The 14,482-nt window shown below is 42.6% G+C and overlaps 1 protein-coding gene across 1 annotated transcript in view; it reads left to right on the forward strand.

Moving 5' to 3' along the window:
• EXD1 (exonuclease 3'-5' domain containing 1) overlaps positions 1 to 13,862 on the forward strand; it is a 47,046-nt gene extending 33,184 nt beyond the window's left edge. Inside the window, exons 9-11 of the mRNA XM_049781455.1 lie at positions 288 to 431; positions 1,829 to 2,020; positions 13,099 to 13,862. Coding sequence (XP_049637412.1) covers positions 288 to 431; positions 1,829 to 2,020; positions 13,099 to 13,719 — 957 coding nt within the window. The 3' untranslated portion in view covers positions 13,720 to 13,862. The remainder of the gene's footprint in view (positions 1 to 287; positions 432 to 1,828; positions 2,021 to 13,098) is intronic.
• Positions 13,863 to 14,482: the final 620 nt, after the last annotated feature.

Raw genomic sequence — 14,482 nt, forward strand, 5'->3', positions numbered from 1 at the left:
AGAGCCCTGAATTTGATCCCCATTACCATGCATCACCTTGAGAAACACTGGGTTTGTCCATAGTGGTCCCAGCATTGCTGGACCTGGGCAGCACCAGGCATGAGCTCCAAAATTAAAGGTGTGCTCTGTCAGGCCAACCTGCACTGGGAATGCTCCTCACCCCGCCACCTCCCAGTTTCCTGGGGTAGCCTAACCAAAACAGACAAAATGTATTTCTGTCATTTCTGCAATGAACTAGTTCTCTGTATTCTTCAGGCCAATCTGTTTGGTTTCTGTTAATGCCACAGGTAGCAGATGTCCTTCAATTTTCCATGGAAACGAGTGGCTTTCTTCCAAATTGCATCAGTACCTTACAGGATTGTTTAATCAAACACCTTAAAGTAGCCCCTAAATATCTCTCCTTCCTGGAAGAGAGGAAGAATCTGATTCAGGTGAGTGTTAATGTCTGTGACATTAATTATTATTAATTATGTGACATTTGTTTCTTAAGTCCCTGAGTTTGGATCAACAGCCTTTTGTATGAAGCAATCACAGCTGCCATGTAAGTATATGAGCACTCCAACATCTTCTTTGTTCCATATAGGAACAGTTTGTTGATTCATGGCTTAAACAAAGCCAGGCTCCAGTTTGGGTGGATAATCTATTAAAAAGTACTCCGGGGTGGATTATCTATTAAAAAGTACTCTGGTGTTTGGTGTGTGTGTGTGCGCGCGCACGCGCGCGTGCAATGTAGCTTAGTACTGTGACTTATATATATATATATGTGACTTATATATATATATGTCATGTGTGAAGTGCTGGGTTTGATTCAGAAACAAAAAAATAATATATATATGTGACTTATATATATATATATATATGTCATGTGTGAAGTGCTGGGTTTGATTCAGAAACAAAAAAATAAGTGACAAAAAGAACAAGATAATAAATTTCTAGTTCAATAAGGGGAGATTTGAATAAAAGCCATAGACTAAAAAATCATTTCCAGTTATTTCCCCCATAGAAAGGCTTATTTTACTCACTTCCTAATGGGCTTGCTTACATCATGACCATATTGACTACAACTTGGGCCACATAAATCTCCAGATTTTCCCACTGTCTGGGGAACCTTGTTGGGCAAGTATTTTATACCACTAAGTCACTTGCCAGTCCTGGTTGGGCATCACAAACTAGTACTGTCCTGATCACCTTAAGCATGTGGCAGCACTGGGCTTTGAACTCACAACTTTGCGCTTGCCAGGTGAATTCTGTATGACATTGAAGCATCTCATGGAACTGGTCTTTTTTTTTTTTCTGCAAAAGACTATATAATCTATGTCTCTCAATACCTCTCTGCCTCCTGTTTCTGTTTATCTCTCTCCAGTTCCCTGTCATTATCCTCCTTTCTCTACCAATACATACACAATCTGTATCCTCACAAAGTGTTTCTGGTGTGTGTGTGTGTGTGTGTGTGTGTGTGTGTGTGTGTGTGTGTGTGTGTGTGTGTGTGTGTGTGCTCTCAGAAGGCTAGCCTTCTAGGGTAAGAGTCATTGATGAAATTATCAGTAACAGTACAAATACTGTTTTAATTAAAGCAATATTTGAATTTACTTTCTTCTTTTTGTTTTTGTTCTTGTTTGGGGCCACACCTGACAGCACTCAGGAATTACTCCTGGCTCTGCACTCAGAAATCAGTCCTGGCAGGCTCGGGGAACCATCTGGGATGCCAGGAATCGAATGTGGGTCCATTTCAGATCATCCGCATGCAAGGCAAACGCCCTACTGCTGTGCTATCTCTTCGGCCCCTGAAGTTACTTTAACATTTAACATATTTTTTTTATGTCTCTAGGAAAATCCTGATGTGTGGTTCATGCGACCTCTTTCACCCTCTTTGCTAAAAAGTTTGGCCCTGGAAACTGCCTATCTGCTTCCCCTTCGCCTGGTGTTCCTGGATGCCATGATGTCTGACCTGACCACCCTGGTGGACAGCTACCTGAACGCCTACCGAGAACGTTCTGCTGACAGTCTTGGGAGCATCGAGGTAGGTGGCATGTCAGGGTGTTGTTTTCTGCCTCGAGGAGGATGCAGTGGTGCCCACTCTCACAGCTGCAGTTATGTTTTAGGTAGCTAAGTTGGTGATAAATGTGTTTAAAAGGCTTTAGTTTGGACCACTCTCATATCCTTAAGCCCAGTTCCACAATATTAAATTATCCTATAATGTTCCTGTCAAACAATGGATGAATTTAGGACTTGTCACTTTTCTGAAGCCATCACCGTGTAAGAACATTGTAGAACAGGACTCAACAATGATTAGTTGTCCTAAAGGGAAGTCTGGCCTTTTATTTTTTTTTAAAAATTGATTTGGGAAGCCATCCCAGGTCCTCACACATGCAAGGTAAGTGTTCCACCATGGAGCCATATCTCCAGCCACCACAATTTTGTTTTTGGACCACCCTGACCAGTGCTTAGGGATTACTCCTGGTTCTGTGCTCAAAGATAATTCCTGGCACTAGGAATTAAACCCAGGTTAGCCTCTTGCAAGGCAAGCACCTTACCTGCTTTACTATCACTCCAAGCTGCATAACCTATTTTTGAACAATTTATAAGCTAAGTATGATTTTCAGGGACCAGAGTGGTGGTGCAGCGGTAGGGCACAAGGCTGACCTAGGACGGACCGTGGTTCAATCCCCTGGCGTCCCATATGGACCCCCGAGCCAGGAGTAACCCCTGAGCATGACCAGGTGTGGCCCAAAAACCAAAAGAAAAAGAAAAATAAGTCCATTTACAAGAGGTTTATACCAAAAATGCTACTATTTTACTTAGAATTTTATACCAATTTATTGGTTTTGGGGAGAAGAGGAACACTTGGCAGTATTCAGGGTTTACTCCTGGCTTAGTGTTCAGATGTCAGGATTGATCCAGGAATTAAACTTGGGTGGCCACATGCAAGATAAGAGTCTTAACCCCTGAACTATCTTTTTAGTTCCCAATGTTTTTATATAAGAATGGTTTATAGTGGGGCCGGAAAGATAGCATGGAGGTAAGGCGTTTACCTTTCATGCAGAAGGTCATTGGTTTGAATCCCGGCGACCCATATGGTCCCCCGTGCCTACCAGGAGCAATTTCTGAGCATGGAGCCAGAAGTAACCCCTGAGCACTGCCGGGTGTGACCCAAAAACCACACACACACACACACACACACACACACACACACACACACACACACACACACACAAAGAATGGTTTATAGCAACAGTCTAAATTTATTTTAAAGGATAAAAAAAAAACAAGCATAAGAATAACATGTAGGGGCCGGAGAGATAGCATCGTGGTAGGGTAGGGCATTTACCTTGCATGCAGAAGGATAGTAGTTCGAATCCCAGCATCCCACATGGTCCCCCGAGCCTGCCAGGAGCGATTTCTGAGCACAGACCAGAGTAACCCCTGAACGGCGCTGAATAATAATGATAATAATAATAATAATAATGATGAGGAGGAGGAGGAGGAGGAAGGTGTAGATGCAAATAAATATAGATTTAAAAAAAAAGAATAATGCATAGGGGCTGGAACAATAGCACAGTGGGTAGGGTGTTTGCCTTGCACATGGCTGACCTGGAGTCAATCCCCAGCATCCTATATGATCCTGAGACTGTCAGATGTGATTTCTGAGTGCAAAGTCAGGAGTAACCTCTGAGCACCACCAGATATGTCCCCAAAACCAAAAACCAAAACCAAAAAATAATAATATGTACATGTACCCTTGTGTGTTTTAGTTTTGGGGGGGTGCGTTTATACCAAAAAAATCCAGGAAGCGAACTTGAATCCATCCTAGGTCAGCCATGTACAAAGCAAACACCCTACTGTTGTGCTATCACTCTTGCCCAACATACTTTTTATTTGAGGGAGAGGGGTTAGGTCACATCGGAGCACAGGCAGAGCTCCTGGCAAACTCAGGGATCTTATGGGATGCCAGGATTTGAATCATCACCCGTCCTGGATTGGCTGCGTGCAAGGCAAACTCCCTACTGCTATGATATCTCTCCGACCCAACCCAAAATACTTTTAAATAAGATATTTTACATAAAGGTGAAATATTAATAAATTTAAATATTTTAGCTTCTTGAATCACCAGATATATATTCTTCTGATTACATGTACTCTTTTTTCTTTGATTTTTCTGTTCTGTTTATAAAACTCTTTAAAATTGGGAAAATCAGGGGGCCAGAACTATAGCACAGCGATAGGGTATTTTCCTTGCACGTGGCCAAACAGGACAGACCCTGAATAAGAAATTGCTCCTGGCTTGGGGACCATATGGGACACTGGGGGATCGAACCAACCGAAGTCCGTCCTAGGTTAGCGCATACAAGGCAAATGCCCTACTGCTTGCGTCACTGCTCTGGCCCCCTTATTTAATGTGTCACTAAATTTTTATTATAAGCATGATTCAATTCTCTATTTTAGTAGAGCTAAGAAAGACTTTGATAGTATTATAAATGCTAAAACATTTTTCGTTTGTTTTTTGGGGCCACACCCTACAGTGACACTCAGGGGTTTCTGCTGGCTATGCGCTCAGAAATCGGTCCTGGGGGGACAGAGAGATAGCATGGAGGCAGGGTGTTTGCCTTGTATGCAGAAGAACAGTGGTTTGAATCCCAGAATTTCATATGGTCCCCCGAGCCTGCCAGGAGTGATTTCTGAACGTAGAGCCAGAAGTTACCCTGAGTGCTGCCAAAAACCAAAAAAAAAAAAAGTAATCAGTCCTGGCTCAGGGGACCATATGGGACACTGAAGATCAAATTGAAGTCCATCCTGGGTCAAATGCATACAAAGCAAATGCCCTACTGCTGTGCTATCACTCCAAACCCAAATGCTTAAATACTTTATAATAATCTATATACATACTAATTAAATTGGAATATATATTTGATATAACAAAATATGACAAAGTATATACCTTAATAAATATGACTATACGATATTTGATAGACACACTAGAAGTATTCCCATTGATATCAAGAATATATAAAAGTAGTGATTACAGGTTTGGAGAGATGGCATGGAGATAGGGCATTTGCCTTGTATGCAGAAGGACAGTCATTCGAATCCCAGCATCCCATATGGTCCCCCAAGCCTGCCAGGAGTGATTTCTGAGCATAGAGCCAGGAGTAATCCCTGAGTGTTGCCAGGTGTGACCCAAAATTCAAAAAAAAAAAAAAAAAGTGATTACAGCCATCAATGAAAATAGAAAAAAATATATATAAATTAGGGAGGTAGGGGCCTGAGAAATAGCACAGTGGTGGGGTGTTTGCCTTGCACATGTGACTGACCTGGGTTCAATCTCCACCACAACATTTGGTCCTTCAGGTACCACCAGGATTGAATTCTGAGCAACAAGCCAGAAGTGAGCCCTAAGCACTGCCAGAAGTGGCCCCAAAACAAAAACAATAAAATAAAATACCTTTAAATGGCATAAAAGGCACCAGGAGTGGTGGCACAAGCAGTAGGGTGTTTGCCTTGCACACGCTAACCTAGGACAGACCACGGTTCCATTCCCTGGCATCCCAGATGGTCCCCCAAGCCTGGAGCTATTTCTGAGCACATAGCCAAGAGTAGCCCCTGAGCATCACCGGGTGTGGCCCAAAAATCAAATTAAAAAAAGGCGGGGCATGAGAGGTGGCGCTAGAGGTAAGGTGTCTGCCTTACAAGCACTAGCCAAGGAAGGACCACAGGTCGATCCCCCGGTGTCCCATATGGTTCCTCCAAGCCAGGGGCGATTTCTGAGTGCTTAGCCAGGAGTAACCCCTGAGCTCAAACGGGTGTGGCCCGAAAAACCAAAAAAAAAAAAAGGCACAAAAAGGGCTTTAATAAATAAATGGAAATAACTATTAATTGTTCTTAAATTAACTTGTTGAAATTTTTGTGGTGGTGGGGATTTAACCCATGACTTTATACATGCAAAGTATGTATTCTACCACTGAACAACATCCCCTAACTTAATTTTTGAATTTAACTCTTTTTCAATAAAAATATTACCACTAGTATTATTTTAGCAAATTGGTTATATAGTTTAGAGATGAATAAATCTTGTGATAATCATTCCTTTAGATATATATATATATATATATATATATATATATATTTTTTTTTTTTTTTTGGTTTTTGGGCAACACCCGGCGGTGCTCAGGGGTTACTCCTGGCTGTCTGCTCAGAAATAGCTCCTGGCAGGCATGGGGGACCATATGGGACACCGGGATTCAAACCAACCACCTTTGGTCCTGGATCGGCTGCTTGCAAGGCAAACGCCGCTGTGCTATCTCTCCGGGCCCCATTCCTTTAGATATTAACAAATTAATCTACACTTAAGATGGCAGTTTTGAGGACAGAGTGATAATAGACTGATAATATAGCAAGTAGAGTCAACTCAGGTTTGATCCCCAGGATCCTACATGGTAGGTACCTCAAGCACCAATAGGAATGATTCCTTAATGCAGAACCAAAAATTATTCCGAAGTATCACCAGGTTTGGTCCAAAAACCAAAACCAAACCCCAAAAAAATGTACTTTGTGAGTGGAACATGTGTACACAGAATGGAACAGAGTTGAGAAGATAGAAATAGACCCAAAGGGGCCAGAGAGTAGCATGAAGGTAAGGCGTTTGCCTTATGCAGAAGGACGGTGGTTTGAATCCCGGCGTCTCATATGGTCCCCTGTGCCTACCAGGGGCAATTTCTGAGCATGGAGCCAGAAGTAACCCCTGAGTGCTGCCGGGTGTGACCCCAAAACCAGAAATAGATCCAATATGTGTTATACATAGATGTTTGTTGTGATCAAGGTAGAATTTCCAATCAAAGAGAAAAAGAGGGGCTGGAGTGATGGCACAAGCGATAAGACATCTGCCTTGCCCGTGCTAGCCTAAGATGTTGTCCCATATGGTCCCCCAAGCCAGGAGTGATTTCTGAGTGCATAGCCAGAAGTAACCCCTGAGTGTCACAGAGAGAGGAGAGAGGAGAGAGAGAGAGAGAGAGAGAGAGAGAGAGAGAGAGAGAGGAGAGAGAGAGAGAGGAGAGAGAGAGGAGAAGAGAGATAGAGGAGAGGAGAGAGAGAGGAGAGAGGAGAGAGAGGAGAGGAGAGAGAGAGGAGAGGAGAGAGAGAGGAGAGAGGAGAGAGGAGAGAGAGAGGAGAGAGAGGAGAGAGAGAGAGAGAATGGCCCAAATCAACTGACTAAACTGACTATTGTGGGGCAAAAGAGTCAAAAGTTGAGGGGCCAGATACCACAGCAGTAGGTCATTTGCCTTGCACTCAGTCGACCTAGGACAGACAGTGGTTTGAATCCCGGCAGCATCCCGTACGGTCCCCCAAGCCAGCCAGGAGTGATTTGAGTGCAGAGCCAGGAGTAACCCCCAAGTACCACTGGGTGTGACCCAAAAACCAAAAAAAGTAAAAGTTGAATTTTACCTTCTCAGCCCTTGATAATGATCATCTGTTCTATTTGTACAAAATGAGCATTTTGGCTTATTTTAAATTCCACATATAAGTAAAGGAAGTATTTGTCTTTCTTTGGCTTATCTCACTTAGCACAATACTCTCTTGGTTTATCCATATTGTTGCAAATGCCAAGGTCTCTTTTTATGGTTGAGTAACATTATTTCTGTCTATTGCCTCTTTTTTGAGGGGTGGGTTGAACCACACTTGATAGTGTTCAGTGGCAATTCTGGCTGTGTTCACAGTAGTAACCCCTGATGGATCTGGGGATTTGAACCAGGATCACTGCTGATACAGCTGCAGACTTGCCTTGCCTCCTGTCCTTTATCTCCAGCCCCGATATTTTACATATTTTTTAATTCATCCTCCCTTAGAAGAGCATTTAGGTTATATCTATGACTTGGCTTCAATGAGCCTGGAAATGTAGATCTCATTTCAAAATAGAGATTTCACATCTTTTTTTTTGGTTTTTGAGATTTCACATCTTTTAATTATTTACCCAGAAGTGGGATTTTGGGATCATTGGTAAAAATTAAAAAAAAATTTTTGATGCAACACAAAACTATTTATTTTTAAAGATCAATAACATTTATAAACTTAGACTATGAAAATAAGAAAGAAGACATATGTTATACACCATTGTGGAAGAGAGGGACTATTCATTACAGATTCTGAAGATATCAGAAGAAATTAAAAGGGAATATTACAAACAACTCTCCACATATAAAGACTGTGAAATCATGATGCAATAGATTATTTATTCAATAAAATAAAAGATCTCTACTAACCTAAAATAAAGTAGATAATTTGATTTATCCTATAAGTATTAAATTTATTTCTCCAAGTGTTTTTATTTTATTTTTTATTTATTTATTTTGGTTTTGAGTCATACCTGGCAGCGCTCAGGGGTTCCTCTTGGCTTTAAGCTCAGAAATTGCTCCTGACAGACTCGGGGGACCATATGGGATGCTGGAATTCGAACCACGGTCCTTCTGCATGCAAGGCAAATGCCTTGCTTCCAAGCTATCTCTCCGACCCTATTCCCCAAAGTGTTTTTAAAAGTTTTAAGACCTGCTTCACAGGTATTCAATTGATGGTCCCAGCAACCAGAAATAAGCATTTTTTTTTTTTTTATAATCCCTAGACAAGTTTCCTCTTGCCTCTTTCATAATAGCTGTCCGAACAGGTATGAGGTCATTATACATTTTGGTCTTCATGTCCCTGATGATTGAACACACTGAGCATCTTTATTTATTTATTTACATTTATTTATTTATTTACATTTATTTATTTATTTATTTATCTTGGTTTTGGGACACACCGGCAGCGCCCAGGGGTTACTCCTGGCTCTACACTCAAATTGCCTCTGGCAGGCTCGGGGACCATATGGGATGCCGGAATTCGAACCACCATCCTTCTGCATGCAAGGCAAACTCCCTACTTCCATGCTATCTCTCCATCCCCAGGCATCTTTTTTTTTTTTTTAACTTTGTTTTTTTCTTTGGTTTTTGGGTCAAACCTGACAGCGCTCAGAGGTTCCTCCTGACTCTATACTCAGAAATCGCTCCTGGCAGGCTCAGGGGACCATATGGGATGCTGGGATTCGAACCACCGACCTTCTGCATGAAAGGCAAACGCCTTACCTCCATGCTATCTCTCTGACCCCCTAAACTTTTATTTATTAATTGATTGATTGATTGATTGGTTTTTGAGTCACACCCACTGGCACTCGGGTTACTCCTGGCTCTGCACTCAGAAATCACCCCTGGCAGGCTGGGGGACCATATGGGATACCAGGAATCAAAATGGGTTCTTCCTGGGTTAGTCGCATGCAAGGCAAATGCTCCATCGCTGTGCTAGCTCTCTGGTCCACTTTTATATTACCTATTGACTAGAAGAATTTCTTCTTTGAGAAAATGTTGTGGTCATTTTTTATTTTTTTTCTATTGAGTTGTATAAGAGAATATAAAAACACAGAAATCATAAAATATTAATAAATCTGATTAGAAAATTGACAAAAATACTGTAAACCAAGTGAAAAGGCAAGCAATGTTAGAAAATAGTTGCTTCATGTAGCAGAGGTAATTTTAGGTATATATGAATATATATATATATATATATATATATATATATATATACGTATATGTTTGTGCTTGTGATGATATCAGGACCTGAACCCAAGTTTCATGCCTGTAAGACCTACACTTATTGCTGCACCTCCACCATTGTCCCTTAACAAGGAAAGACTTAAAAAAGTCCATATAGGGCCCGGAGAGAGAGCACAGCGGTGTTTGCCTTGCAAGCAGCCGATCCAGGACCTAAGGTGCTTGGTTCGAATCCCAGTGTCCCATATGGTCCTCCGTGCCTGCCAGGAGCTATTTCTGAGCAGACAGCCTGGAGTGACCCCTGAGTTTTTGGGTGTGGCTCAAAAACAAAACAAACAAACAAAAGTCCATCTAGGGCCAGAGAGATAGCACAGTGGTAGGGCATTTGCCTTAGATACAGAAGGACGTTGGTTCAAATTCCGGCATCCCATATGGTCCCCCGAGCCTGCCAGGAGCGATTTCTGAGGCAGGAGTAATCTGAGCGTCACTGGGTGTGACCCAAACCCTCCCCCCAAAAAAAGTCCATCTATAAGGACTGCTTAAATAAAATACATTAATAAAAAATGTCCATATGGAAAAATATTCAAAACAAAATTTTGAGGGGCTGGAGTGATAACACAGCAGTAGTGGATTTGCCTTGCATGCTGCCAACCCAGACCAATCTGGGTTCGATCCCCAGCATCCCATATGGTCTCCTGAGCCTGCCAGGAGCTATTTTTGAATGCAGAGCCAGGTGTAACCCCTGAGCACCACTGGGTATGGCCGAAACCCAAAAAAGAAACAAAAAATAATAAAATTTTCAGAAAAATTACTTAATTTACAGAATATATGTACTAATATGCTACCTTTTTTTTTTCCATACCTAGTGGTGCTCAGGGCTTTCTCCTGGCTCTGCACTCAGGGTTCACTCCTAGTGTACTTTTTTGGGAGGTTGGGGGGCCACACCCGGTTGACACTCAGGGGTTACTCCTGGCTATGCACTCAGAAATTGCTCCGGCTTGGGGGAACCACATGGGACGCCAGGGGATTGAACCGCGGTCCATCCTACGCTAGTGCTTGCGAGGCAGACATCTTACCTCTAGCACCACCTTCCCGGCCCCACTCCTACTGTACTTTGATACCATATGGGATGCTGGGGATTGAACCCTGATCAGCCACATTTAAGGAAAGTGCTCTACTTGCTCTATTAACTGCTTCAACTCGAATAAGTTACCTACCATTTGTGTAAAATGGTTTTTGAGAAGTTAGGAAGATAGGTTAAATGCTAAAGAACATGCCTCAAGTGGCCCTGTTATATGTAATATTTTTTAGTATTTTTTTTTTGTGTGGTTTTTGGGTCACACCCGGCAGTGCTCAGGGGTTACTCCTGGCTCCATGCTCAGAAATTGCTCCTGGCAGGCACGGGGGACCATATGGGACGCTGGGATTCGAACCGATGACCTTCTTGCATGAAAGGCAAACGCCTTACCTCCATGCTATCTCTCCAGCCCCTAGTATTTTGAAAATAGTTATTAAAATGTTCAGATAAGGGCCAGAGCTGTGGCGCAAGCGATGTCTGCCTTACACGCACTAACCTACGATAGACCATGGTTCAGTCCCCCAGTGTCACATATGGTCCCCAAGCCAGGAGCAATTAATGAGCGCATAGCCAGGAGTAACCCCTGAGAGTCACTGGGTGTGGCCAAAAAAAGCAAAAAAAAAAGTTTGAATAAAAATAAGAAATGAAGGAGCCAGCGTAATAGCACAACCCAGGACAGACCTGGGTTCATTTCGCGGCATCCCATATGGTCTCCCAAGCCTGCCAGGAGCAATTTCTGAATGCAGAATCAGGAGTAACTCCTGAGTGCTGCAGGGTGTGACCCAAAAACCAAAGAAAAAAGAAAAGAAAAAAAGGAAAATTGTAATCCAATGAAAATATGTAGTAAAGTAATATATGCATATGTTGATTTGCATATGCACACATATACTTAACATGTATTCCTTACACACATATGCATATATATATACTTACCTCATATATACAGGGAGATAAATGTACCTGTTTGTATGATCATAGATGCACAACATATATGTGTGTGATCATTTATGCAGTTATCTCTGGGAGGCTACATAGGAAATTTTTTTTGCCCTTTTTTTGGGGGGGTAGGGGCCACTTCCATTGATGCTCAGGTTACTTCTGGCTTTGCACTCAGAAATCGCTCCTGGCTTGGAGGACCATATGAGACACCAGGGAATCGAACCGCAGTCCTTCCTAGGTTAGCACATGCAAGGCAGACATCCAGCCCCAGAAATTGATTTTTTTTTTTTTTTTTTGGTTTTTGTTTTTTGGGTCACACCCGGCAGTGCACAGAAATCACCCCTGGCAGGCACAGGGGACCATATGGGATGCTGGGATTCGAACCACCACCCTTCTGCATGAAAGGCAAACACCTTACTTCCATGCTATCTCTCCAGCCCCCCAGGAATTGATTTTTAGAATAAGCTCCTGCTAAAGAAATTGGGCCTAGTGGAAGAAGACTTACTTTCCTGTGAATAATCTTTACACACACACACACACACACACACACACACATACACACACAAAACTTTCCATTAAATAATCTTTACAAACTCTTATGTGGATTCAAAGTAATTACTCAAATTTCTGCACCAGAGGGTGCTATAAGATCACATTAGGGAAGACTTTCCGTTGCCTGAATTGGCAAGCAGAGGAGCAGGAACTATAAAAAAATATCTTTTTTTTTTTTTTTTTTGGTTTTTGGGCCACACCCGGCGGTGCTCAGGGGTTACTCCTGGCTGTCTGCTCAGAAATAGCTCCTGGCAGGCACGGAGGACCATATGGGACACCGGGATTCGAACCAACCACCTTTGGTCCTGGATCGGCTGCTTGCAAGGCAAACACCGCTGTGCTATCTCTCTGGGCCCTATAAAAAATATCTTCAGAGGGGCCGGGAGGTGGCGCAAGAGGTAAGGTGCCTGCCTTGCCTGCGCTAGCCTTGGATGGACCACGGTTCGATCCCCGGTGTCCCATATGGTCCCCCAAGCCAGGAGCGACTTCTGAGCGCATAGCCAAGAGTAACCCCTGAGCGTTACTGGGTGTGGCCCAAAAACCAAAAAAAAAAAAATATATATATATCTTCAGGGATACAGCAGGTAGGAGTAAACCCTGAGCATAGCTGGATGAGGTCCGAAAACTAAACAAAACTTACTCAGATGTATTCAGTGTTCAGAATTTTAGTTGTAGATTTGTGTTTATTTAGTAGTTGTTTCTTCTCTTCCTCCTCTCCTCCCATCTCTTTGCTTTCTTCTGTCTTCTTTTATCATCCTCCTTCCTTTTTCTTGGTTCCTTCTTCCTTCCTCCTCCTTCCTCCCCTTTTCTTTCTTTCTTCCTTCCTTCCTTTCTCTCTCTTTCTTTCTCCTTCCTTTAACTTCCTTCTTTTTCTTTCTCCTCTTTCTTCCTCCTCTTCTTTCTCCCCCTCCTTTTCCTCCTCCACTTTCTCCTTCATTCTCCTTCTTTTTTTCTTTTTAGCCCACATGTATGGAGCTTCCAGAGGAACTACTTCAGCTTAAGGATTTCCAGAAGCAGCGCAGAGAGAAAGCTGCTAAACAGTATAGTGTGAATGAACAGGGACTCTTAATAAGGACAGTGCTGCACCCAAAGAGTGTAGTGGAAAAGACTCTGAAGAAAGAGGAAAGAATAAGAGGCTTCTTACTTTGTGAAAATTCTATGCTAGACAAAGCTACAAGTTTTACATCTGCCAAGGATGTGAGTTTGCTGAAAGGGGAATCCAAGTGTAGGCCAGCACCAGCAGAGTTGAAGCCCCTACATCCCCTGAAGGAAAAAGATCCTGGGATGGAGGCCAGTGGCAGTTTTACTCGCCCTGAGTCCAAAGGGCTGAAGGAACAGAATCTAAACCTAGAAGAATACTTGAAGACACCCAAGCATGAGTTTCAGACAAAATTATCTTTAAAGGAAGAGATAGAAAAATTAATGATGGCAAACAAGGAAGATTTACAATGCACCAAGCACGATGTGTCCAAGACTTGTTCCTTTCCCAGAGAGTCTCTGAAAGATACTTTGCCTCCTTTCACAGAAGCTTTGCTTTCCACACTTCCTCCCTGTCCAGCCCTGGAGAAGACAGATTGCTGAATAAATACTCCAGATCTACCCTGAGATCTGCAACCTGCTTTGGAGGTCACAGAGGTGGCCCATTTCCCAGCGATCCCATTTTCTAGTGATTGTGGTCTTCAAGCTGAGTTTTCCATCAGTCATAGGCTTCTGGGGAAAGCTGTATTCACTTGCTTGCTTATTCCTATATTCTTGGAATTTGGTTGGAATAGGAATTAAGAAGTTTCTGATTATGCACTGTGCAAAAATGTTGCCAGTGGCCAGAGTGAATTATTTCTCATAAATTGAGTTTAAGGATTTCAAAAGGAAAATTCTGGGTTTAATATATACAAGAATATATATTTTAACATTTTTGTGTAATTTTGCTTTTTTAAATTTGTTTTCACCTGAAAGAGGTTAGTAACTCTTTACCCACCCATACTTTTATTTATTTTTTGTTTTGTTTTGTTTTTGGGGGGAGGGGCACACCCAATGAAGCTCATACTCCTGGCTATGTGCTCAGAAATCACGTCTGGCTGAGGGACTATATGGGATGCCGGGGGATCGAATCGCTGTCTGTCCTAGGTTAGTGCCGGCAAGGCAGACGCCTTACTGCTCTGGGCCACTGTTCTGGCCCCTCTTTACACATACATACTTTTTTTTTTTTTTTTTTTTTTTTTTTTTTGGTTTTTGGGCCACACCCGGCAGTGCTCAGGGGTTACTCCTGGCTGTCTGCTCAGAAATAGCTCCTGGCAGGCACGGGGGACCGTATGGGACACCGGGATTCGAACCAACCACCTTTGGT

This window comes from Suncus etruscus, chromosome 10 (assembly GCF_024139225.1).
Source record: "Suncus etruscus isolate mSunEtr1 chromosome 10, mSunEtr1.pri.cur, whole genome shotgun sequence".
Taxonomy (NCBI): Eukaryota; Metazoa; Chordata; class Mammalia; order Eulipotyphla; family Soricidae; genus Suncus; species Suncus etruscus.